Source organism: Rhipicephalus microplus, chromosome 7, assembly GCF_043290135.1.
Source record: "Rhipicephalus microplus isolate Deutch F79 chromosome 7, USDA_Rmic, whole genome shotgun sequence".
Lineage (NCBI taxonomy): Eukaryota > Metazoa > Arthropoda > Arachnida > Ixodida > Ixodidae > Rhipicephalus > Rhipicephalus microplus.
The window spans coordinates 71,843,849-71,871,581 of record NC_134706.1 but is presented as its reverse complement, the minus strand read 5'-3'; the positions used below and the strand labels follow the sequence as shown (position 1 = coordinate 71,871,581).

The 27,733-nt window shown below is 47.3% G+C and overlaps 1 protein-coding gene across 1 annotated transcript in view; it reads left to right on the top strand.

Annotated features, from left to right (window-relative positions):
• LOC119185560 (japanin-like-RA1) overlaps positions 1 to 27,733 on the top strand; it is a 109,990-nt gene that overhangs the window by 23,010 nt on the left and 59,247 nt on the right. Inside the window, exon 4 of the mRNA XM_075870029.1 lies at positions 6,487 to 6,518. Coding sequence (XP_075726144.1) covers positions 6,487 to 6,518 — 32 coding nt within the window. The remainder of the gene's footprint in view (positions 1 to 6,486; positions 6,519 to 27,733) is intronic.

Genomic DNA, 27,733 nt, shown 5'->3' with positions numbered 1-27,733 from the left:
TCATGCCCGAAGCTATGGTGGACGGAGAAACGATCACTGAAGAAGAAGCCAGCGCACCTTGCTGAATTGACGCAATCCGACGCCGAGCAAAGTCTTGAACTACTACCACCGGCAAGCCAGCCAGCGGCCGCATTGGCGCCGTGTGAACCGGAGCTGTGACGAAGGTTGCAGCCGCCAGCCGACTCCCCCCACTCCCGAAGGATCACCACCGTGTCATCGTCCGCCCCGGAGGTGGCCTGGTTGTACGTAGGTGCAACAAGCCTAAGTTCTTGCAAGCTGTAATACTCGCTGCTCCACTCCCGCAACGGCGGCAGAGGAAGATATCGTTTGCACTAACGACACACAGAATATCTTTTTGATCAACACGGCAAATATAAAAACAACCGAAGCGTACGCATTAGTATGAGGAATTGTTATAATGGAGCAAGAAGATCTATTATCCGCTTACGTAACGGCATCTCGCCCCACCAGCCGAGGCGTATTTCGAAGGGTCGACGCTGACCTTCCAGACTTTGAGCTACAACGCCTGTTCATCTCATCACATAACCCCACGTTAATGGCGGTACGACGAATCAAGGAAACAACCACTATCATCATTCTCTTCTATGGACCTAGAGACTCTAACTATGTGCGCTGCGGTATGCTCCTGCTGCGTTGCACGCTCTACAAGCGACAGATCGACATCTGTCGCAACTGCGGCCGCGTTGGGCATTGACAAGACGTCTGCACTACCCCATCTGAGAAAGTCTGTGATCACGGCCGTATCAAACCCACCGGAACTGACCATGAGTGTGGGACACCCAAGTGCGCGTTGTGCGGCCAGGCCCACATTACGGGCGACCGCACATGCCCAAATCATGCACATGCCCAATTTGGCACATGCCGAATTGCCTGCACATGCCCAAGTCCCTTACGTCGTTCGACGTCGACGCCGTTGCAGACGCCGGCATAACAACAACCAACAGACCTAAGGCGATTCGGCCATAAAATAGCTGACACCCAAGCAACCAGCCCCGACTCCACCGACGAAGCACCAGCCTACCACCACCAAGAACCTGACTGCAACGCCTACTTGGGCCGATAGTTACTGATAAAAGTGAGACTCGCGGTTATGCGTGGTAGGGTAACTCGCCACAGCATGAAAACGATGAGATTCGTGAGCTCAAACGCGAGCTAGCGTTGCTGAGAAAAGAAAACAAAGAATTCAAAGCACTCATTAGAAACATGCAGCAGGCGAGTGAACGCGCTGTCGAGACGCTGACGCCCGTCGCTCCGGTCGTTGAACACGCTTCCACTAACTCGTTGAACGCTAATTGCGATGTGAAGCGTCGCGTGGACGAGAACCCCCGGAAGAGCGCATTACTGTGCCTAATTTCATGGAGGCACTTACTCGCATACACGCAGACATTGCAATAGACGGCGTTGCTGATATGACCCAACACACCCTCCAGCTCACCGAACTTCACGCGTGGTTACAAATACTGGAAGAACAGCACGCGGCGGTTCGTGCGACAACCCCTATGAAGTAATCATGGCTAACACAAGCAATCTTGTAATTTGGCAGTCGAATTGCTTTAACTTTCTCAAGCAGAAGGCGGTCTTGCAACAATTCATTCATTCTAGTGCCAATCGGCCTGCCGTAATTCTATGAAAAGAAACACTGACCACCGAGCACATTTTGCCTACCTATCACACCAATGTGGACCATTGAGCGGGGACGCGGGGAATAGCGACGCTCATCTCTAAAAAGTACGCATATGTTCTCCAAGAGGTCCGCCCCGATCTCAAATACGAACACATTATGATAGAGGTAATTTTAAACTCAATGCTTAAACAGTCAGTCTTTATTCTCAACATATATAGTACACCCCAAAACAAACGAACTGCATTTCAGGGCCTCTTTCAGCGAGCGAGAAAAATTGCAGGAGACCATATGTTGATAATCGCTGGAGACTTTAATGCCACGCACCCCGACTTTGGGTACCCCGGCTCTTCCCGTAAGGGCAATACCCTGGAAGCACAAATGCATACACATATGCTCACGCTCTTAACCAATTCCACTTCCACTACACTGGTAGGTAACTCAGTTACGCGTGATAGCACCCCGGACCTCACTCTAGTTAGGCACGCGGGACAACCCACGTGGACTAACCTGAGTGATAACCTGGGAAGTGGCCATTACAACTTAAAAAAGATCGTAAACGTTTCTACACCAAAACTGTGGCAGTTTCGCATAACAAACTCGGATCGCTTTCGAGAGCTCAAGAAGCGCGACGACACTCACTACAAAACCCTATCAGAACTCCTTGCACAAGTAAAAAAGGTCGTTTCACATTCGAACAAAGTCGTTGAAACCGAACTGGAGGTCAAGTGCATGGATAGCCTGCCAGCTCACCTACTCGATGCTAAGGAATCACTCTACACAAAATGGCCCACACAAACGCTGAATCGCAACCTTCGTAAAAAGATAGCTAAGCTTAATCATCAAATCGAAGAACATTGCCGTAACCTAGAGCGTCAGCAATGGGACGAAGTGTGTACCTCGGTTGATGGTCAAATGCGAAACGGGGCCAAATAGAACCTGTTGAAAAACCGAATAGGTGACAAACCGTCGAAAGATTCTCAACAATTCAAGATAGACAGACTAATGCACAAACTCAATATCTCGGGTAAGACCGACACTCAAATCACCGACGAGCTAGCTACGCGTTACCTATGTACCGAACCCACCTGCCCCGGATGATACGGTGGACGATCGTTTTGCATCCTCCTTCACTTGCACCAAGGTTCGGGCTGTCATCTCTGAACTCAACTGCCGCTCAGCGCCTGGCCCGGATGGCATAAAGAGTAAGCATCTCACAAGTTTTGCCGAGGAGGACATAAAAGTTCTCGCCCCACCGCGGTGGTCTAGTGGCTAAGGTACTCAGCTGCTGACCCGCAGGTCGCGGGATCGAATCCCGGCTGCGGCGGCTGCATTTCCGATGGAGGCGGAAATGTTGTAGGCCCGTGTGCTCAGATTTGGGTGCACGTTAAAGAACCCCAGGTAGTCAAAATTTCCGGAGCCCTCCACTACGGCGTCTCTCATAATCATATGGTGGTTTTGGGACGGTAAACACCACAAATTAATCAATCAACATAAAAGTTCTCAACGAGCACATTAACAAAATGTGGCAGACTTCCAACGTTCCGCTTGAATGGCGCGAAGCAACCGTCACACTCATCTCTAAGCCGGGTAAACCGTTAGCGCTAGGCTCACTTCGTCCCATCTCGCTCACGTTCTGCGTGGCTAAGGTGGCCGAGCAGGTAATGCTCAATCGAGTCACAAAATTCGTTGAGGAGCGCCAGATTCTACCGACCAAACAAGTTGGCTTTCGTTCGTTCTCCTCCACGCAGGGTGTTATGCTAATGCTCAACTACAAGCTCATGGATAAAATCACCAGAGACACGAGAGCCATTCCAGCGCTCGATGTCGAGAAGGCATTCGACCGCGAAAGCACTCATATCCATGACTCGATTCGCGAAGCAGGATTAGGTACGCGTTCCTGCGCGACAGGGCGCCTACAACTCAACTCGGCTCGATAGGCTCGAAGAAATTTAACCTGGGACCGAGGGGCACAACTCAAGGGGCCATGATCTCTCCGTTCCTGTTCAACGTCTCCATGCGCGCTCTGTCGCAACAACGCTAACGGACCGACGGCATCAGTCACGCCTTCTACGCAGACGACACCACCGTCTGGTGTACGAGTGGCAGTGACGGCCATATCGAGGAGCGACTGCAAGATACGGTAAAGATGGTACAAATTTTTTTACGACAGGCTGGTCTCTCGCTATCCGCAAAGAAATCACAATTACTTCTATGCCACCCGAAATACAAGGCGCGCAGAGACACATACGTGAGGATCAATTCCTGACGGCGGATGGTACACCCATCCTCACGGTGGACCAAGTTTGCATACTTGGCGTGGTCATTCAGGCCAACGGCTGTAATGACGTCAGTATTTCTCATATTTCCAGGAAGGCCGAAGCAATGGCTAAATTATTTAACAGAATAGCTAACAGGCGTGACGGACTATCTTAGGAGAATCTCCGCAGACTGTTCCACGCTTTCCTGAATAGCCACATCAACTATGTGGCTCCATACCACCTGTGGCAAAAAGGAGACATACGCCGTCTCAACGTGATCAACCGCCGGCCCGTTAAACTGGTGCTCGGGTTACCGGGCAGTTACCGTACGGTCAAGCTCAATGAGCTAGACATTCATAACACATTAATTGAAATTGTACAAGCTCAAAAAGTATCTCAAATTGTAAGACTGTCTTCCACTGCAGCTGGGCGATGGTTACTAGCCCACCTTGGGCTAAAATCTCCCGTATCCCAAGAATGTCTGTGGCAGCTCCCCGAAGGCTTGCGCGCAAAATTATCAGTATCCCCGATACCCCGTAACATGCATCCCACACATATCGTTGGGAGACGTCAGGTACGGGCGCGAGTCGTACTCAGTACCGCAGCCGCTATGGAGGATAACGTGGCCTTCGTAGACGCAGCGCAGTCTCACTCTACGGACCACTTTGTCTCAGTGATTACAACATTCAAAGGCGAACACTTGTCCTTTATGACTTTAATAAATTCAAACGCTGATCGCGCCGAGCAGGTCGATGTGGCACTAGCTCTCGCTGCCACAGATCGCACCACCATTCACACGGATTAGCGCGCAGCCGCACGGGCCTTCATGACTGGCTCAGTTTGTTGGGAAGCCGCGCGCGTTCTATCTGCTGCCAATTGGTCCGGCGAAAAACACATAATCTGGTTCTCGGCGCCCGTTGGCCGACACGTACATGGAACCATCCTTAATGCCAACGAGTTGGCTCACTCCTGGACGTGAGGTCTCACATTCCACGCCGGGGAGAGCCACTCGAAAGCTGAGGACGTCACTTGTCTCTTCAGAGACCCGTTGCTAGTTTTTAGTAAAATTTTCAAACACTACCAGTTGGAGTGGCGGAAATACCCACTCCCGCACCAACACTTAACAAGACCTCAGTCTATAACTATACGACTCTTACAGACGAAGGCATATGCATCGCCCCTAACTTGGTCGAAACACATAGATGGCATTGATTCAAGGTGCCTGCGCTGTGGTCATCCCAAATGTACTCTCCAACATATGCTGTGGCAATGCCCTGCGTTGCGCGAGAGCAGCGAGTCTCCCTCCATAGAGGTGAACTGGAGCTGTCTCCTCACACGACAAAGGAGACCAGCTTAGGGCCATCCAGAGGGCCCACGACATAGCCGTGGAGTTTAACCTCCCCGCCCCGTCGTGGGAGTGGCCCAGCGGTGTCACCCCCTAAGGGGGATTCAGCGCCACCTCCGGATATTAATGAAGTTCTTTGCCTGCCCAGTCACTGTCCTCCCTGTGCTAGCGCGTTGATTCTCTACCAGAATGCATCACCCCCCCTCTCGAAAAAAAAACATCCCGGAAATCTTTCTGACGTACGTCTCATGCCACGCCACCTAAATTCTAAAGAAAAGCATGTCAGGATTGATTGTATACAGGTGGACGCGCTTCTTTTGTGAGCAATCACATTACTTCAACGCACAGGCTAAAACTACTTTCTTATTTAAATACAAAAGACGGACGTACTGTTTTCTTGTTACCGTTTGTCATAATCTGACATATCCAATCACGGTGATTTATATTTTATCTGATGAAAAAGAAGCCTACAGCAAATATCGAGTCCTTCTTCACTGCTGATCGTTGAAATAGAACTGAAATAAGTGCCCCTATAAATACAGACAAGAGTGGATCAAAAATTTACCAACCTGTTCTTATGGTGGACAAGCAATGCTTGGCGTGGTTGTGTTTTAGCTGCTGATTTATTTTTTCACTTTTCTCTGTCTGCCTTTATGTTCCTATAAGGCTGCTTTTGAGTAGAATCGGCCGCCGTCTTTCATGTTGGCCTTAACATCCATCCACCGATTGAATGACTCAATGAATAGACTATTCTAGGGAATGAAAGACAGCTTAGGAGCACAGTTTCAAACAGCAAGGAGCACCGTAACCAAAAAATCAGACCTCCAGACATAGAATATCTACACCTTTTAATTCAATAAGAACAGTTGTTAGATTCCCGCCCATAGCGCGGTTGGTGCAACACGTGCTGTGCACCAGCGATGTGCGTAGCACAGGCATGTACTTCAAAATGTTCTGCCAACCCGGTGGCCAGACACTCAGTGATGGACGGGCGTGCCCACGCGTGGTGTACTCCTGCCTGAGCATAGGTTATTGGGTGGTGTGGCGACTCATGAGTTCCATAATTTTTTTTATTTCTATTAAGAATATTCTTGGAGTTTTTGTATGGACTGCTGCAAATCTTTAAAGCTGACGGCCCTGAACCCTTACACATTATTTGCGAATTCATGAGGGTTTCACTAATATGAGACATCTCACGTGATTTGAATGCTGTTTTTCTTTCTTTTTTTGCCGTCCAGGTGGATTCATTGACAAACCACTCGTATATCCTGTAAGCATTCTTTTATGTGTTTTTGAACTATTAGAAAACCTCAAATGTGTTTCGCAACAATAGCGAAACTTTAGTAAAGATCAAGACACGAGAAAAGTTTATATGAAAAGTCACAATACCAACATGGAGTGTAGGCGCAAGCTCTATAGGATAGCTCGCTGAGCTGCTTCTGTTTCAAAAAAGTCACAGCTATGCCGCAAAGGTGAAGTAATAAACGTGATAGCAACAAATCGGAAGGTCATGCGCAGAATGGCAAATAAATCGAAATGTGCCCCGCATTTTGCACGCACAAATCACGAACAAAACAAACTCACATGTAGAGCTGAACGTGACTAAGCGTCTAAGTTGTTACTTCGCTGTGTCGGGAAAGCGTGCCTTTTTCGCAAACGGAGACTGCGCCACAATTAGCCCCTGTTGGGCTTTTAAGGTAATAAAATGAAATGAAATGAAATGAAATGAAATTACATCAACCATTGTGCACCCGGTAACTACAACATAATTGTTCCGGTGAAAGCCTAAGGCCAGCCAAGACTTCGATTGTCCCCACCGCGTGATAAGTGCGCGCGTTAGCGTCTACCCTGCTCCCTCTTTGCGGGGTAAAGTAGGCGTCAGCGCGTGCTGGCGTCCCGTGACAATGTGGCGACGCCCACTCATTGTGCCATCTTGCTGGTAATGTTGAAAGCACGATAGTTTCCTAAAGATGCCCGTCACCAGAGGTAAGTCGTAGATGCAAATATAGATAGCTTGCAGTGCGAACGTTAGATGTGCTCTTTCGTGGCTCAGAGGTTAGCGCCGCGCACAAACGATTCAGAGGCCCCACGTTGGATTCCGCGCGCAAAACTCTTTTCCTGATCTAGTTTCTTTCTTGAATTTTCATCTAAATAGATACGTATACATACACGGTGAGTAACGGTGATGCAGGAATGGACGCTGGCAGCAATACTACCGAGAGTGTCTATATAACTGCTATCACAATAAAATGAAAATGATGCGACAACGTTCCTTCTGCAATGTAGACGAGTAGCGGCTTATTAGGGCGAGAATAGGGAAGTAATTCGTTCTGCCATTTAACATCAACAGTTTTCAGCGATTGTATTAGTCGGAAACGTGCAAGGCAACCGCCTTGCACTCGAAACAAATACGGAACTGATTCAACTGAGTAAAACTAAGCGGCCCACTTCGCTCCCCCGGGTGATGGGTCAGGTTGCCACTCCCCTCATTTGCTTTCAACGTGCGCAGGCCACGGAGCCCCGTAAACTGAACGCCAACAGGTGTTTATTGTCCGATTCTTCATCTCATTGAATATGGTGTCGTCCAAACGCCACTTCAAGCCCAAAGCCTTCGCGTACAATATGGCGAGTCCCGCAAACGAACAAGAGCACACTTTCTGGAACATGAAACTACAACACTTGCAACACACTGAAAAAAAAGAAAACAAAACAGTGGAGACCACAGCGGAGGTGCAGTCACCGCCGGCCACCATCGCGCCGACGGTGGGCTGCAACGCCAGAGTACACAGCGTATAGGAAAGGCACCGACCGCCAGACATGAGATATGTACTACGTATACGTCGATGTCTTCAACACGAAAGCCAGTCTAAAGACGCTTCATGAGAATAAAGGGACGCTCCAACAAATTTTGGCTGTTGTTTCCTGCTTATACATTCTACAAACGGTCAAAAGATAACCGAAGCGAGTACCCGCACTATGACCCTTTTTTGACAGTTTTAGAGGCTCCTAATAGAGCTTCAGTTGGCTTGACCGGAAGGGTTACCATAACGATGCGTAAAATACTTCAGAACGAAAACAATCTAGGACGTCACCTACAATTAGGTGCCACCACTTCTAAGTTTCACTTCAATAAAAATATTACATATTTGAAGAAAAGATTACCCCACAATGATTGTTTGGGTCTTCAGCTTAGGGTACTAGTGGTATCCCCTCGCCACGGACTGCTCTGTTCAGGCTGGCGCTACGGACTCGGGTACAACGAGAATCTAGATTCCGGGTGAGCATAGTAAGGTGAGTACGCAGCCACGCCAAAAAGAAGAAATGCAAGGTTGCGCAGCTTGAAGCAGTTCCCATGCACATGAAATCTCTGTATGCGTCATGCACTCTGTTGCTCGCAGAAGTACTACAGATCACAGTACTTGCTTTGTATAGGCGTACTGGGGCAATGATAGCGATGGCTATCGCCAACTAACAACTGATATCACTAAGATAAAAAATATGGCTGATCCTTATGATGTAGGATTGGGTATTATACGCGAAAGTAAAACAGGGCTTCACAGAAATAGTGCAATGTCTTGTGCGGATTGATAAACAATGTATTGTTTTTACAGCTGTTATGATATCAAAACACGTGTCACGCGTGGCACCTTAGTTGTCTGCCGCCGCTGCCGTTGAGTTCGATTAGGCCCCGCGGCGCAGTCACGAGGCGCAGGTCAGAAGACTACGCGCGTGTTCGGTCATGATGCCACGACCTAATTGTTTGAGTCACTTAGCATGGAGATTGTGGTACCTGAGTCCCCGGAATGTAAAAAAAATTGACCCAGTGAAGAGCGATTACTCCGCGGTAAAAATTGGCACCAGAGTGGTAGTAGAAAATATTCTTTTGCAGTAGCGTCAGTTTTCAGTAAGAACATTACCATGGCATGTCCGCGGAGGGGGTCACCGATGCGCTTCCGGAGGCATAATCCCTGCGACATAAGTCAGGCTATCCAAGGGAACCTGCTCGTTCCGAATCCTGCACAGTGCAGGTCCACCAAATACAAAGAAGGCTCGCTTCACATCGCTACCTTGGCACTTGTAGCATTCGAAGAACGATGTAAGCCGAAGGTATTGTCTTAAGACGTTGATGGCAGTAGGGGCGTTACGGTAGGCAATCAGTTGCAGCTACCTACAATCCTAAAACAATCAGCAAGGATTTGACGAGCACGCAGCAGTACGTGACCCATTCTCACTTTATATCCTTTGAATCGTCTTAAGACGTTGATGGCAGTAGTGGCGTTACGGTAATCAATCAGTTGCAGCTATCTACAATCCTAAAACAATCACCAAGGATTTGACGAGCACGCAGCAGTACGTGACCCATTCTCACTTTATATCCTTTGAATCTTCCATATGCCAGTGTAAAACACTACTCGGAGGTCACAGTAAAATAAAACACTTGTGTCTAGCGACCCCTTATATGGAGTAATTTTTGATCCAGACCTCCGGATAAAAGGGTTTACTCTGGCCGACCTGGCCCATTGCAAGGCACAACCGGAGCATTTGTGACTTATATTTCACTCCAGTCAGCGGCAGTAATTGCGGAGCATCGCCGAAGCATTTTTTAGTGGTTTTTGCTCCAGCTGGACGAAGTGATTATGTGGCAACTGCAGAGAATTTTTCGCAGGTTTTTCACTCCGGCTATCTGAAGCGTTTGGTAGGGCACCTTTAATGTATTTACGAATGTCCTTGCTTCGTCCAGAGAATATTTCAGTGCGATGTATCAGTAATTTTTACGTGTTTGCTCTTGGGTGAATTTATTCTATGCTAACCGTGCCATGCCTTCATTAGAGAAAGTTCTCAACTCTTATGCAAGCACTGCAGAGTTACTGTGTACTTTTTTCACAGAGCTCTAGCAAATGAAATTCAAGAAATAAAGGGAGTTCTCATTCTTTGAATAATTCAAAATAAGCTATCATTTCTAGTAGATTACCCAACATTTGGGCAAAGAAGACAAGAACAAACAAATATGCAAAAGGCCACAAAAAATAAAACACAAGCCGACAGATCACATGAAATCAACAGCACCCAAGTTTAAAGCGCAGCACTTCGAAATGACGGCCAGAATGCTGGAAAGCGATGCACGACAAAGAAAGCGTGGCCACCGAGAACAACTGTTCACCATCCCAGATGACCCATTCAACAGCTTTTTTGGTGACGCAAGGGTTCATCTGATGGCTTCCTGAAGTTTAGTAAAAAAGTAATTACACATGAGAACTGGAAGCCATGTGAGAGGCATGAAATCTGAGAACACTGAAGATACGCGTACTCCTTAAATCATGTATACAGTCTGCGAGTACATGAGAATAACTAGCCTCGTAAACCGGCCACACACACACACACACACACACACACACACACATACACACACACACACACACACACACACACACACACACACACACACACACACACACAAAATCACAGAACTAGCGTTCAATACCAGGAAGTCGATTCCATGTACGCCGATATCATACAACCCATACGCCATAAAAACACACCTCCGTGTGCAGAGAAACGTTCAAAATGGAGGGACGTTTTACATATATATAAAAATCGAAAGTTGAAAGCCTTTTTTTAATGATTGAGCAAATTTAAGTACTCTCGAAGACAACAATAAGAATGCTTCTCCTGATCATATTTTATTGTATCAGATCTCATTGCTAATATAACAGGTGCATTTTGTCGGTGCTCATCGTCATACTTCAAACAAATTACGCGCTTACAGTTTTGTAGTGCCACCATCACTATCATCATTTCTCAATCCTCGCGCCGCACCTCTCGCGCACCTGATGTCGCCCACCGAGTCGCCCACCGGAGACACACTGCTTACAGATGGCCTATAAACGTTGACAGCCTGGACTTGCCAAATGAACACTTTATGAAATGTCGTTCATGTATATAGCATTTGTCGCTCTTTTTCTTTTTTCATAGGCCTTCAAATCGCGCAAAGCGCTAGGGGGGGGGGAGCCCTGTAGTGCCACCATCACCATCATCATTTCTCAATCACCGCGCCGCGCCTCTCGCGCAGCTGATGCTAGCTCGAGCTGCGCGAGGATTAGAACAAGCTAGCGCACTTGGTGTGTCAGACGAGAGAGGAAGAAGACGACGAAGCTTTTGCTGCTTGGCTAAGTAGCTCTGTCTGCATTTATAGTTTATTTTTGTTTATATTACGGCTCAGCACTGCTCAAGACGTCGGGTGACTCGAAAAGATACCTGCCGTATCGGCGACCGACGGGTGCTGCGCAGCCCGCCGCGTCGAAAGGTGCTAGAAGAAATGAAACAAGCATCAGGGAGAGCGCCGTCACGACCTCCCAAGGTGTGACACCAGGTCATAAGCACCAGCTGGTTTGCGCAAGCATACCTGACTGCAAGCGACAACACAGCGTTGAATCAGAGGACGAATCAAGTGTCATCGCGGACCACAACGGGGCGAACCTCACAGATGTAGACATGGACGAGGGTGGTTTCCGCCTTGTGTGACATCGCAAGGACAGGACGGTGGGCATTGCTGTGTTAATTGCTCCAACATACGAAGGAGCTAACTTGAGGCAAGTGAATCCTATTGACCTATACTCGGAAATTGAAACGCTTCTCGGTGGAGCCCCAGTTAAGAGCCATTTCACAGCACAGGGAGCCCTGCTCTTGGATATAGAGACAGAACAACAAGCTAACATGCTTCTAGAGACCAACACTATCTGCGGCCTTGCCATATCTGCCGGTGTACCACACAGCTACATGAAAAATACATGCATTATAAAAGGGGTCCCAAGATGGTACTCGGACGAAGAGCTGTTAATCTACCTGAGACCTCAGGGAGTATACCACGCAAGAAGAATCATACGACGGGTGCAAACCTCATCCTCCGTGTGGGAATCAAGGCACACTGACTCTGTGGTTCTCACAGTCGCTCCCAATTCGGAACGTCCAGAGCAGATCAACCTTGGCTTCACCAGACACGAGCTGGAAGACTACGTGGAGATGCCGCCACGCTTTTTTAAATGTCAGCGTTTTGGACATGTTGCTAAGCACTGTCGTGGGGAACAAAAGTGTAAGCGCTGTGGGGGGCCTCATGACTTTAAGACGTGTACAAGTAAAGAAAAACTTCTGTGTGCAAACTGTGGTGGCGACCACCCAGCTAGCTACGGTCAATTTCCAGCACGAACAGCTGCGCAGCGATGAAATAAGACGTTTGTCCTTGGCCCGAATACCGTGAACGAACCATCGCTCACAAAGAAGACGTCCGGTGCGCCACAACATGGCGGTATGGATTACGAGTACGCTGAAAATTTTCCGCGCCTAATACGATAAGAGCTGGTACTGAGTCAATGCAAGTGCTAAACGCTGGTGAGAAATATATCACGAAAAAGTCCGCCAAGCGCACCTACGCTGATGCACTGAGCCCACCTCAAGTACCATCTGGAAGCAAACAGCAAGAAAACCTCGAGCACGTTATTCGCGCTCTGTTCACCGCACTACGTTCACACGTCGCTAAGATGCCTGCGAGTTCAACGAAGGATATGTTGGAAGCAGTTCTGGTTCTAGAGTCAGTGTTACTTTGCTCTGCTTCCACAATCACACAGTAGAATAATGGCAATGTCTCGTTCTCCTGGTCTTTTTCGTCCTTCACAAGTGCCCTTAATAATGCAATGGATATGCGCCGGTCTTCTAAAACGTCTGTGCGAACTCAACCTTTTCCTGCGCGTCATTCCAATACCGATTCTAGCCCTCTCTGAAGCCGGTCTACCGAATGCAAGGACGCTCCCAGGGCACACCCGACACAGCAACCCGAGTATAACGTCGTTTGCAAATGGAAGCGCAATCATATACATAACGCGGGAAATACCTCACGTCGCCTTACCAGTGCAAGACCTCTGTTCCAACTCATTGGAAGTCACTGCTGTGCAAGTGTGCCTGGGAAACCGAAAACTGAGTGTGGTATCGATGTACATAAGCCCACGAAAAAAGGTCTTCATAAAGACTTTACTAAATGACCTTTGCGCTCGATTTCCCGCTCCTCGAATAATTTGTGGTGATTTTAACGTGCACCATCCACTCTGAGGAGATAAGAGTGTAGATTTTCGAGGCAAGGCACTTCTAGCCGCTGCGGATGCTGCCTACTTATGTGTGGCGAATGATGGCAAACCTACATTTTTCAGGCCACCAGATTCATGGAGTGCAATAGACCTTGTACTTCACTCCACGAACCTTCTGGTATCATCGACCACGGCTCCAGACAGGATGGGCAGCGACCATTTCCCCAGCTCCACCAATATCCTGGGATTTCGAACTGCTGGTAGACAATGCAATGTAACACGCTGCAATGTAACACGCTGAACACCTATAGAGAAGCGTTGGACAAATCCACTGGTGAGCTGTTCGCAGATATGTTGCAAAGCAAGCGAGCAGCAACTTTGTTGCTGAAACTTCCCGACAATTTTCCTGCTCCTGACTTGAAATTTAAGAACCTCTGCGCAGCACGTAGACGGCCGGAGCGGAAAATAGTGAGAGCAAAAGAAAATCAGTCTGCGAAAACCGAATATAACAGGATAAACGCTGCGATTCGTCGCCATACAAAAAAAATTAAGACGAAATCAATGGGCCGCTTTCTGCGAGAGTTTATCAACGTTTACGCCCTTGACCAAGATATGGGAAGTTATAAATAGTCTGTCTTGGAAGATCCGAAAACACAGGCCATTTGAAGCACTCGCTTTGAAACAAGGGATAATTTTGCAAACCCTTGCAGAGGATTTTGCAGACGTGTACACATCTGGTAGATCAGCAGGAGCGGCGATTCCTCTGTCACCCCAGTTTTTCACCCGATGGATACGCTATTCACCTTCCGAGAGCTGGGTATGAAACTTAGCAAATTAAGAAGACGCTGTGCCGTGGGTCCCGATTTGATCAGCAATTAAATGCTGACAAATCTACCATACGAGCGAAAAAGGACCCTTTTGGACATATTTATTCATGTCTGGAGCACGGAAGAGATCCCATTTGTTTGGAAGACAGCATGGGGGGTGCCAGTCCTAAAGTCCGGAAAAGATCCTGCGAGCCTCGCGTCATATCGACCGGTATCTCTTACATCATGCGTATCTAAGTTGATGGAAAGATTAATATGTACAAGATTAACTTGGTACCTTGAACAAGGAAGGCGATGGCCATCGTGTATGACCGGATTTCGCTCACGACTGAGTGCCCAGGACAGTGTTTTGGACCTATTAAGCCACATCGAGCACCATCGCGTCAGCGGACTCTCGACACTCGCCGTCTTTATAGACGTTGCCAAGGCATATGATTGTGTGCTTCAGGCAGGCATCGTGAACGGGCTCCAAGCCATGGGTTTGTCAGAAAATGCTCTTCGGTTCGTACATGAATTTCTCAGAGACCGCTGTGTCCATGTTAAGCTTGGAAATGTAACGAGCGAAGAGAGACGCGTTTCCCTCGGCGTCCCACAAGGAAGTGTTCTATCTCTGTTGCTTTTTAGCGCTGCCATGGCCAGCCTTCCTGACACTCCGCACTTAGCTCTGAAAGCAGTTAAAATATCTATGTGCGCCGATGACATCTGCATTTGGATCTCGGGGTAGCAACACAAACGTTTGGCCCGGATAGCCCAAAGCGCTATTTCAATCATTGAGCGTCACTTGTTGACACTCGGCCTATCTTTATCAGTGGAAAAATCAGCCTTCATGCTCTTCTTGGGAGTGCGACGGAGGTCAACACGTCTGTCGCTGAATATTCAAGGCCACTCAATTCGTTGTGCAACAAGTGTCCGTTTCCTGGGCATTACCATCGACAACAAGCTATTATGGCGACGTGCGGTTGATGGTATAGTCACTGCATCAGTGCAAAGGATCAACGCTCTTTGTCGCATGGCAGGGGTCTGTTGGGGCAACAATCCTATGTCCATGCCTAAATTGAATGATGCGCTTATAACAAGCCGCATTCTTTATCAGCTGTCCCTGATATCACCATCACCAAGCCAGTTCGAACGCCTAGAGGCAGTGCACAGAAAGGGTCTTTGCTTGGCGATGGGAGTCTCTCAGGCGGCTTCAAATACGAAGGTCACCAATAAAGCCGAGTCTCTTCCGCTCAGCCATTTGGCATCTCGGGCCTTATTGACGCAGCTGTCAAGACTAGGCGAGTCCTTCGCAGGCACGGCGCTTCTCCGGCGGCTAAGAGCAAGAACGTGCTCACATTTCAACGCGGCACTAAACAAATTTCAATATTTAGGCTTGAAACTGCCTAAACAGCGCCCTATGGGCCCGCCATGGTCTTTTGTGGATGTTGCGTGTAACTTAAGCGTACCCAATCTACCAGCGAAGCGCACCATTCCAGCCGCGGAAGCGAAATTTCTTGCGCTGGATCACTTGAGCCCTATGTACCGCAGCCACGTACAAGTGTACACCGACGGATCATTGTACACACAAGCGGATAGCTGCTCAGCGGCTTTCTGATTCCCTGCCTTGGCGTGTCATGGTCGGGCCGCCTGGATCGCATGGTTTTGTTCACAACGGTAGAAAGCGCTGCAATCACGGCGGCTTTGCGAAAACTGCGATCCTTTTCTGCACGAGATGTTGTAGTGCTGACGGACTCCAAATCCGCGCCACAAAGACTGCATCGTGGCCTGCCTCAAGAAACGTTCACCAGGCAGTCTCTGGCACTAATCAAACACCTAAATGGCAAGAGTTTTAATTTAAAGTTCCAGTGGATCCCATCCCACGTTGGCATTGAGGGCAATGAAAAGGCTGATTCCCTTGCATGCAAAGCACGTACATCGTTTCCAAAAGTAAGAACTCCCAAGACTTACCAGAACAACAAAGATGTGATACGCAATCATTTCAAGGCGATCTACAAGTTTTCACACCAAGCATGTGTAATTCATGGACTTGATTGATTTGTGGGGTTTAACGTCCCAAAACGACTATTTGATTATGAGAGACGCCGTAGTGGTGGGCTCTGGAAATTTTGACCACCTGGGATTCTTTAACGTGCACCCAAATCTGAGTACAAGGGCCTGCAATATTTCCACCTCCATCGGAAATGCAGCCGCCACAGCCGGGATTTGATCCCGTGACCTGCGGATCTGCAGCCGAGTTCCTTAGCCACTAGAACACCGTGGCGGGGCAATTCTTGGACTTTCTCGTGAAGAAGCGACGCTGTTGTACCGCATAAGAACCGGCTCCGCCTGCACCCCAGCCTGGTCATTCAAGACTGGGAGATACGCTTCCCCGTTCTGTGCGTTCTGTGGTGACATCGGTGATATTGAACATTTCATTTGGCTTTGCCCACAGTTTGATGTGCAAAGAGCAGCGATGATCCGCACCTTGCGAAAAGGCTGTCATAGACACCGGACAGTTGATGACGTCATCTTTCCTGAAAGACCCGCGGCAACTAGGAGGAACGTGCAACGAATTTTGTTGGTCTTCCTGCAAGACACTGGGCTGTCTGACACGTGGTGACATTTTCCAAATTCAGGAGATGCTCAGGCGGAACAATTTCCGGCCACGCAGGCCAGGCTAACTCCGGCTGCTGCAGCACCACCACCACCACCACCGGACGTGGAAAGCCACGCGGCTCCGCTTCAGGCGTGGAATGAAGTGGCGAGAGAACGACATGACCACGTTGGCCGCCGTCCCGTCTTCCTCTCTCGTTACAGTTTGTATGTTTCCAGGTTGTCTTTAGGAAGAGTGTACCTTCATTCTTTTTCGCAAAACATTTTTCGCGAAAAGTTACTACTTTGTTTTTTTCATTTGTACTTGCCACTCTATTTTGCAACTTTTGTAGTTAACATTTTTCAAAGTTTATCTATTGCATAAACATGCATTGCTTCAGAAAAAACAGCCTCAATCACACAATAAAAACAACTTCACTACTACGTAACAAAATTTATTTGCAATAAAAGGTACTAACATCACACCACCTCTCAACTGCATTTTCATCATATACTGGGATATATAAGCGAAGGTCGACCAGTTTACCCTACATGCACGTCAGCGATATTGGCCAGAGGTAACGGCATGTGATGCAAGTGGGGCGTCACGACGTGTGCACTGAGACTAAATGAATTTTTCCCCAGTTCTGTTCACAGTTCTGCGTTCTTGCATTGTCCAGGCCAAATATTTTCTCGTGCTCGAAAACTGTTCTTCAGATAGAGATAGAATGAAGCGTTTCATTTGAGAGATAGGGCAGATGAACGCGAATATTTTTCGTTTTACCTGTTCGGCCTGGAAAACTTAACTTCTGTCTCAACCTGCCCCTAAAAAAAAACGCCAGGCCTGCGCTTAAGGCGCGCCCCGCCGCGGTGGTCTAGTGGCTAAGGTACTCGGCTGCTGACCCGCAGGGCGCGGGTTCGAATCCCGGCTACTTCCGATGGAGGCGGAAATGTTGTAGGCCCGTGTGCTCAGATTTGGGTGCACGTTAAAGAACCCCAGGTGGTCTAAATTTCCGGAGCCCCCCACTACGGCGTCTCTCATAATCATAATGGTTTTGGGACGTTAAACCCCACAAATCAATCAATCAATGCGCTTAAGGCGCAGTCCAGTCACAGCGAAAGCTAGAAAAACAGCCTTTCGGAGCCTTTTTAAAATACTCATTAGGCAACCACTGCAAGCACACTCGCTTTATACTCACTAGAACATTCATAATAGGCTTTTGGGTAGTCGGCCAGCATTCGCTATGCTATTTTCGTCATTCTTCTGAGAAACATGGTATCCGCTAAACACTTGCAAAATATTCCGTGCCAATTGTTCATGCAGTGGCTGCCGATAATGAGGAATTATGGCTGAAATGGGTATGTGCTATAGTTAACAGGGGAGCAAGAACAAGCTTTTGGAATAGGATAAAGCATTGGATGGCCCACTCGTTATGCTACTCCCATATGTGTGACGACTGGTTGTTCTTTCGCTGTTTCAAAACGCTTTATAAGTGATAATAACGCGATTGCTTTCATGACATCAACCCTGCCTAAGCGTGCCTGGTCGTCCATATCAAGCTTAGGACTTTCGAGATGCCATCCGGAATATTAAAAACCTTACAGATGTAAGATAGATTGCACAGTTTCAATTGTCCCACGTTTAGATGGTGACTTGCAGGACAGCACTAGCGAAAACAAAGGTGTTAGAGTAAGGTGAATATTTCGTTCGAGGTCGAAAGAGTGTTGCGATAGACCATCAGCGCACTGAAATTGAAATGAACTTATTAAGGCTCATTGAACGTTAGAAGATATCTATGTGCACGAAGCCCTGCAGTCATTCGGAAAGATGAAGTCAATTACAGCTGAAACTTGGAGAGTGTCAGAAATAGAACAGATGCGTACCCTTGATGGAGATGACGTATTGACACTGGTGGATGCAGTCCGTGTGTGCGACATCTCACATGTACTGTCGGGTTCCGGTCTACAAAGCCTGGTCTCAATCCTGGCAAATCACCATTATGCCTGCGCTTCAGCAATGTAGGAAGCATTCGTCGCCACTGCCGGACACCGCGTTGCGGGAATTGACGACGATGTGGACACGCAGCTGATGAATGTGTGACGACGTACGCCAACAAACAGCGCCATCGCATACGGCTGCCCGGTGATGCTTTGCAAGAACACATTATCAATGCTACGGAAGTCCTTGAAGCAACTAGTGACCTTCAACATACCTTTGTTATTGAACCTTGTGCTGCCACGAAAGACGAGGATAATGGCTGTGCTGTAGCAGAGACATCCGCAACAAGCATCGAAAAAAGATAGCGCGAAAGACGGTGGCGAAAGGCAGGCGGTACTCACATCTGGGCCAGAAGACATTCGTAAGAAAAGCCTTGAAAGCAGTGTTGACAATGAAGCAGTAGACACCGAGTTACTGCTAATGATGTACGAGGATGCACCGACACGTTCATAAATAAACGCGGAGTATCAGCCAACTCCACGACTCTCGACTGACTGTCCCCGTCAGTCACATCGTCGCAAGTCATCACAGGCTGCAAGAAAGTGCAGACGCTCAAGATCAAGGAGGCCAGGTAATGGTGACAGGGCGCATTCACACGCCCCTTCTCCACCAGACCGGTGAATGCAACTCTGAAAAGAATCCAGACACCATGGCACTCGAGAGCCACTTTTGCAATGGTCAACGTATGTGGACTACAATCTAAGGAGAAGCAGGTGCAGCTTCACCGGTTGCTCTTCAGCCGACAGCTCGATTTCATCGCCGTACAAGAAACGAGGATCGAGAGTTTAGTGGATACAGAGAGGGCCACGCGCCCTTGTCTTTCTGTATTTGATGTATTTGTGTCGCATGTTGTGGGCCTTTCCGCGGGCTGCCTGCTGTTACTCAGGAAGAGGTTACCGTATTATTCTATAGCATATAGTGTGACCAGGGAGGGCGGCTGATACAATGTAACTTTGTGTTGTATGGTTTGCCATAGAGCTTAATGAACGTGTATGACTTAAGCGATGCACCACTGCACAAAATTTTCATTGAAAATTTGGCTACCTTGTTAGAACCAGACCGTAACACTGTGGTCATGTGCGATTTAAGCTGCTTCTGCAATCCATGCGATAGGACCGGGCTTAGTCGCAATGACAGGAGTGCTGATGTGCCCTCGCTTATAGTTGAAAATGTGGGACAAGTCCACATAGAATCACCCAATGACCTGCCCTCGTATATGCATGCAAAGGGAAATACACATACGCGCCTCGACCTTATTTACGTTTCGGCACCACTTAATTCCCGCGATATGTCATGCAAAATAGAGCCCATTTCCTTTCTGATCACTGCGTTGTTGTGGGGCAGATAGGTAGCAAAGAAAGATCTAACTACAGACCACAATGGGCACTTCAGAAACTGAACTCTTAAATTGTGAGTGACCATGAGTGCAATGCACGTGCTAGCGTAGCATTCATAAAGTGTCTGTCGTCTGACATGCATTTCTTCGTCTCTTGGAATTATTCAAACAAGAAGTTCGGGCAATGCCAAAGAATTTAGATATGCGAGGGGATTTTACAGAAAATTAGAACAAAATATGCTAAAGCAAACTTTTCAAAACCAATACGAATTTGACGTTAAGGACTCTGGTCACTATAAAGCCGAAATCGCTAACGCCAAAAACGCACTCCAGAAGTATGACGCTTTACGTTACAGAGGTGCCAGTGTTGGATACCGCGATTCTCATATATTTCATTCGGAGAAGCCCAAACATCATGCCTTAATTTATTATTATCACAACGCTAAAATAAAGTTCATAGCGGAACTTCTCTCGCGAGGAATATTTTTAAAAAATTTCAGTGAAAGTATGTGAGAATTTGAAACTTATTACCAATAATTGTTCGGCGCCTCTTCTAAAAACAAAAGGAAGATCTGGTGACGCAGTTTTTTGTCGTTTTTGGCTCCTCTAACTATCGAGGAATGTGAATTTTTAGTGAGTCAATCAATATACAAAATATAGAACTTGCCATTGAACAGTTAACATTGTCGAAAATCCCAGGACCTGATGGAATATCCGGCGAGTTTTACAAAGCATTTAAATCAATGCTTTGTGCTACACTGATCGACATCTTTACGCTGAGTTTGAATCTGGAGACGCTTCTTCGCTATTTTACTAAATACCACACTGTTCTAACCCAAAAACGCTCTGAGAAAAAGTTCTTGACGTATAGCTACGACCAATTACATTGTGCAACGTTGACAACAAAATTTCTGCACAGGTTCTTTCAAACAGACTTTCATTTGCAATGTCAATACTTATTGGTGCCCATCAGACGTGCTGTTTAAAATATTGCCCAATACATACTAATATAGACGTCGCTCGCACAGTATTGTTCACACTCATATGAACAACTGGCGATACTACAAGTAGACTAAGCGGAAGCCTTTGATCAGGTTCGCCATTCTTTTCTCTTTTTTTCTCGAACATGCCACCATTGACTCCACTATATTTAAAGGTGTAAAACTATGCTACAATGAAGGTTCAAGCCCTTTAATTATTAGTGCCTTTTTTTAGAAACCCGTGTTTTTAACTCGTTTGTGAAACAGGGCTGTTCAGTGCCAACAGTGCTTTTTGCTGTTTACTTGGAGCCACTGTGCTTATGTGTTATTCGATCTAGTAACGTACGTATTTTTAGGGCTTATGGGAATCAGGTAAAGATATTGGCGTATGCAAATGACCTAGCGTTCTTTTGCACAGATCATCCTAGTATAAAAATGGTAGTGTCAACAATCGGAGAACTTTGAAAAGCTTCAGAAGATCTAATTACCTTTTCTGAAAGCTTGGGAGTGTGGTTTGGTCAATGGACTTATAAACCAACCGAGTTTCAGGGTATAGATTGGACTTGTGTTCCGCCAAAATACTTAGGCGGACCATTAGATGCATATTAATTAAGTGTACATCATTGGAAAGAGCGTGTACCCACCCTCAAACGCCCTACGCCCAGACCCTATGCCCAGACCCACCCTATGTCCTGAAGTTTATTCCTCATAATCTCTATTTTTGGCAAAGCTTAGAGATGCGACCTGCTTTTGCCAACAAAAATGTTCTGTGTTCTGAAAATAATTTGTTGTTTGTCGCTTTACATATATAAATTTCCCCGTATATTTGCTAACTTTATTTGGTTTTCAACCTATGAACCGATGAGGTGAAATAATAATTTTAGACCTGTCTGCGCAGGTGGTCTTGGGTTGGTACACTTCTTTATAAGACAACTGATGTGGTGCTTTTCCTATTTTCGTAACTGTGCTCACCCACTGTTCGAACATTTCTACAAGTGAATTTCGCCGTTGTTTTATCAATTTAGTGGTATCTGCTAATTTTGCATCGCCTCCCAATCTGCAAGGGTTCATGCATGAAGTATGCCGATCATTGCGTTCCCTGACAGGCAGATTATCCTATAAGTACTTGTTCTATAGCTCAAGAAAAAACCTATAATAAGCTGTGTTGGATGTGCTCTTTCTGGCCCCACTTTACCGCTCTCTATATTGTCACGTGCTACAAAAGGTCTTCAACTCGGAAGAACTGAGACGTACCGAAAAACTGGCAAGATGGCTGCTTCGATATCAACAACAAACCAGAGCACGCGCTGCCCCAAAACATTCTCTTCCATTCTTGTGGGCAGCCATGGCTTTAGCTCACCGTAGCCTGCGTCCAAGTGGCAATATTCCCCCTCTGAAAAAAATGGCATCACTCTTAGGCTCGGACAGTACAAAGGCAAAGTCGGGGCGAACAAACTGAAAATCTACGCATACAAAAAACACCAATAAGGTTCATATGCAGTCGCACTACCGCGTGAAGTACGGCTTCAGTCGCACTACGTGCACAATCTTCGAGATGTGCCTTAACCACCGTGGCGAGAAGGCGCCGTCATGACTACCCCGCAGTTCATATCGCTCACACGTCGCAACACTTTGTACGGTCCGAAGTAGCGACTGAGCAGTTTTTTCTGACAATCCCTAGTGTCGGACTGAAGCCCACACCTAAACTTGATCGCCTGGATGGTATTCAACTTGTCGAGGGTGAGGGTTGTAGTGGCATGCGTCTGTACTCTGCTGGTGCGTAATCTGTAGGCGTGCTAACTGGCGTGCTTCTTTGGCGTAGTGGGAAGCTGCGCAGCGTCACGAGTGATCAAAGATTCGCAATTTTCTGGAAGAATCGCATCCAGTATGGTCTGGACCTCACGTTCATAGACAAGACGGAAAGGCATGAATCGCGTAGTTTCCTGGACGGCAGTATTGTACGCGAATGTGACGTACAGTACCACCTGGTCCAGGTCTTATGCTGGACATATACGTACAAGGATAACATTTCAGCGATGGCCTTGTTGAGTCGCTCTGTCAAGCCGTCACTCTGCGTATATGTCGTGGTCTTGCGTTGGCTCGTGTAGCTGAGCTTGAATACGTCATGAAAGAGCAGGGCCTTGAATGCTCTTCTTCTGCCTGTGATTACGCACGATGGGGCGCCATGTCAAAGTATGATCTGGTTCATAAAGAATTGGGCGACGTCGGAAGCCGTAGCACGTTGTAACGCTTTTGTTTTGGCGTACTTCGTCAAATAGTCGGTGGCTTCTACGATCCACTTGTTGCCGGCAGATGATAGCGGAAAGGGCCCCAATAAATCTATTCCTATTTGATGAAATGGCGCTCTAGGTGGTACTATTGCTCGAACTGGCCCTTTGCAACCCTTACCTTGTCCAGCGAGACCACTCGACCGCGTCGCAATTGATATTTATAAACCTATACCTAACACTCCTTGAGGCAACTGGTGAATTATTGTCGCCGTCGATCGTTTGATACGCCACGCTGAAACATCTGCGTTGCCTGCTACCACAGCAAAAGACGTTGCATGCTTTCTTCTTCACCACCTGATTTTGCTGCACGGTGCACCTCGTCAATTACTGATTGCCCATGGACGCGTGTTTCTCTCGAACGCCGTCCACGAGCTGCTCAAGGAATGTCACAATGTGCTTTGGAAAACCTCGGCATACCATCCTCTAACCAATGGCACGAGAGAACGCTTTAATCGTACCCTTGGAGATATGCTTGCCTTGTACGCGTCTGACGAACACACTAATTCTAAACATGTGCTCCCTTTTGGAAGGTACGCGTACAACTCTGCGCCACAAACAACCACCGGGTTCTCTCCTTTTTTCCTCCTGTATGGACGTGAACCATCGCGTTCCATGGGCACCATTCTCGCTTACAGACCTGATGTTTTCGAAGTGACGCCTGTTTCCGAAGCAGCTGCTTATTCCGAAGAGTGCCGTCAACTCACTCGCTCGTTTACCGCGCAAGACCAATGGCGCCAGAAAACTTACCACGATGTCTCTGCGTCTAGTTCTCACTATTACCCAGGAATGTGTGTTTGACTCTGGGTCCCGTCTACCCCTCCCAGTCTTTCTCCAAAGCTGTCATCTAAATACCATGGCCCCTACCATGTGGTGCGACAAACATCTCCCGTCAACTATGAAGCTGAGCCCATTGATCCACCTTCGGACCTACGCTGCCGTGGGCGTGAAACGGTTCACGTATCACGCATCAAACTGTCCTTTGACCTCCCTGCCGTATCATTTCCGTAGATCGCCAGGTTGGCTTTTTTCTGCGCGGGTAGTAATTGTACCGGAGCATAATGGCGCCAGCTGTGTGCCAGCGTGAAAGAAGACGTTGACGTCCATGTGGCTCGTGCTTACCGGGTTCCTGATATATATATATATATATATATATATGCAATTCGTGATTGCAGTATGCAAAAAATGCGTTTCACTTAGTTAAGTATCTCTTTTGAAGCTACAAAAACAATGCGTTTTTGCTCCCGTCTATTGAATGCCACACACTGAAAGCCTACTCACCACCGAAGATGAAAATGAAAGAGCTGCATGTTTTTGACCTAATTTATCAAGGAACGACATCTTCATAGCCTCTAATCGGAATCTCGAAATAGAAGTCCTGGCTGACGAGTCCACAGAAATGACATCCCTCAACAAAATTACAGGATATACCAGTGCTGTCTGAGCTTAAAGAAGAAATAAAGCAGCGTTTCCTTGTGATGTGTGCGTTTAGTGACGATTTGGTCGATATCACCACACGATATGGAAGTTTTCAGAATTTGCAATGTTCATAGACTGTCGTGCCGCCTAGTCGAATTCAGGAGCGTCCTCTGAAGAATTACCAGTAGGCAGACGCTCCAAATGCTTCCCTTTTTCGGTGGTGCTAGCCACAGTGTTAACGCGTTAGCAATAAATTAACACAAACCACTTTGTATGTTTCATGCTTCAGGGAAGATATTGATCTGCTCTTGACACGACAAATCTGATTTGTTCGTGCGAGACACGAAGTTTTGGTGAAAATTCGTGGGAACTCACACTTTCTATTATAGCCCGCAGAGAACACATATCGGCTTTGCAAGAATTTCTGCAGCCACATTGGACAGTTAAATATTATCTTCAGAACATTCCAGTTAGAACTCGCCTTGTTTTACGCGCGCATAGCATTCATACGTGCTTTTTAGTGCATGATTCCCATAACCCCATAACATCCATTGTACGCCAAATTAGCGCAGGCTCGCAATTAGCGTTTCCATACCTTGGCCTACATGCACTGCTCCGCTTGTTTTTTTACATTCATGGATAAATGACAGCCCACTGCAAGCTATTCCTTTCTACCGATTGTCGGAGCGAAATGATAGAGTTTCTCAAAATTAACTAGAGGGCACTCTGGCGCTGCGATCGTTCAGTGACAATGGGAATGATGGGTAGTACACACATTTGCGTAGTCTTCGTACTTGCGGGTGGCGAATTGTACTTGCGGCTCTGTTTATTGCTGTGTTTCAGTTTTGTTTTGAAAGAAAGATTGAACCCTTTTGAACTTCGTGAGCCAATTTGGAAAGTAAGTCTTAAAAAATAAAATGGTGAAGCGCAACCACTGAACATTTGCTAATACTTGTTTCGTAAGAAAACAGCTCCAAGCCACACGAACATACACGGAACCAACGGCAGGCCAGAAGTACGAAAATTAGACAAATGTGTGTACTACCCATCATTCTCATGCTCGTTGAAGCGCCGTGTGTTGCAGCTCCCATAGACACTAGCGCCAGAGTTCTCTGTAGTAAGTATTGTGGGAAACTTTATGAGCGAAATAAATCTCTGCAGTGTCCACACCGGCGCACCCCCAAATAAACTTGGCGAGTGACGCCACGTGGGTGTTTCGCGTGGTGAATGACGCGTTGTTAGTGCTATTGAAGTCGTTTGGCGGAGAGGATTCGCCAGTTTACTTTCAGTGTGTTCAAAGAAATCGTCTTGACGTCCAAGATTTGGCACTAGACGTGGATGGTTGTCGACGCGTTGAGAGTGACAGCGACGATGAATGATCATCTGCTAGCTTACCAGCAGAGAGTCGCACTTCACGTCACACCATACGTTAATGCTTAGCATGTTCGTCACTTTGATTGTATTTATTATAGAATATCCCTCAAGGATCTCAAAATAAAACCATACTTTTTCTTATGCATTGAATGTACCAAAATTACAGTGGATAATACAAAGCGCCGCATACCACCAGCACGCTCGAGCTCGACGAGCGAAGTGAAATGGTTAGAGCAAGGAAATATGCAGTTATGGCTACAGTCCACGCTGAATTCTCCTGAACACCACTGGTGTCGTCCGAACGACGTTGTTGCTGAACAAATTTTCGAAATTTTGACGTTGCGAAAAGCGTACGCTTTTCCTTATTCAGATCAGGCTCATGAAACTTGCAACATCCAAGTACAGGGAATTGCGCACTGTTAGAAAGTGGGCATGGCTGTGTCACAAGTGCTACCTAATGGGAAGGTAAATGCTTGTGTTCCGTTGAATAAGCAGCTCCATGATGCTTACAGCGCAAGTAACGACGACGTAACATGATTGCAAACCATTGCTACGTTAAACATTCTTTGCTGTGCTGCCACGACGGCACGCTATTCGCTAGTGCCCTACTACTGCGACAAATCTGCCAGACAGGCTCGGCACAATTGATCTCGGAGTTTCGTTCAGTTCATACGTGAATTCTGGTTTGCACACTTTTCTGTACTACGCACAAGATTACTCAAATCATCGTTTATACATGGTCACTTAGCTGACACCAATACCATTTACATTGCGGTAAGAAATGAGGTAGCAAACATTCAGCAGTTCCTATCGGTTGGGGAAGTACTTTGGTTCAATTTACGTTCATTTCACGATCAGGAGTTCATCCGGCGAAAGCAGAACAAGAAGAACGTCCGTGCATTCTGTCTTTTACTATGCGAGTTGACGGGTTGATCATTCTTACGCAACCATCTTGGATCGCACGGCGCGCCACCTATAGGCCATGGCATTGCGAATAGTTGCAAGCGCCAGGGCAACACTTATCTCGGTGCTTTAAGGTACGTGCACGCTGGCGGGAAGCATGCCGTGGCGGCGTCCCACCTGTCAGTGGCATCGCTCGGTAGACAGCGGCTCGCTGTCCACATTGGCGGCGCCACGAATAAAGCGAGACAAGAATGGACATGTCGAGGCACGCGCGGTCACTTGCTAGCCGCCGGCTCGCGGTCGTGGCTTGCCTTCTCCGCGACAGGTGGAGAGAACAAAGGGCGCGGTTGAGGAGGCGGCAGTGATGTGAAGAGGAAGGAGCGAAAAGCAGGCGCTCATTGGTGGTTTGCTTGCGCGGGAGCTTGTGGCAGCAGAAAATATCGCCGAGCAAGCTATTTGGTCGGCGGCAGGAATTTCACGACGCTCCGCGGAAGAGAGAGAAAAAAATGGCCCCGTATCTGCATGTAATCTGCAAATGTCGTCGAAAGACGATAGTCGTGTGTGGAAAGAAAACATTTATTTGATGTTCTGCGCAAGAAAACTGGTGAATGGTATTCTGGAGGCGCTGCGTTAGAGCGGCTAGAGCATGCAGCAGACGCGAACGAGTGCATCAAGTCACGTCACACGTTAGACATTTGTGCCATCTGACAGTT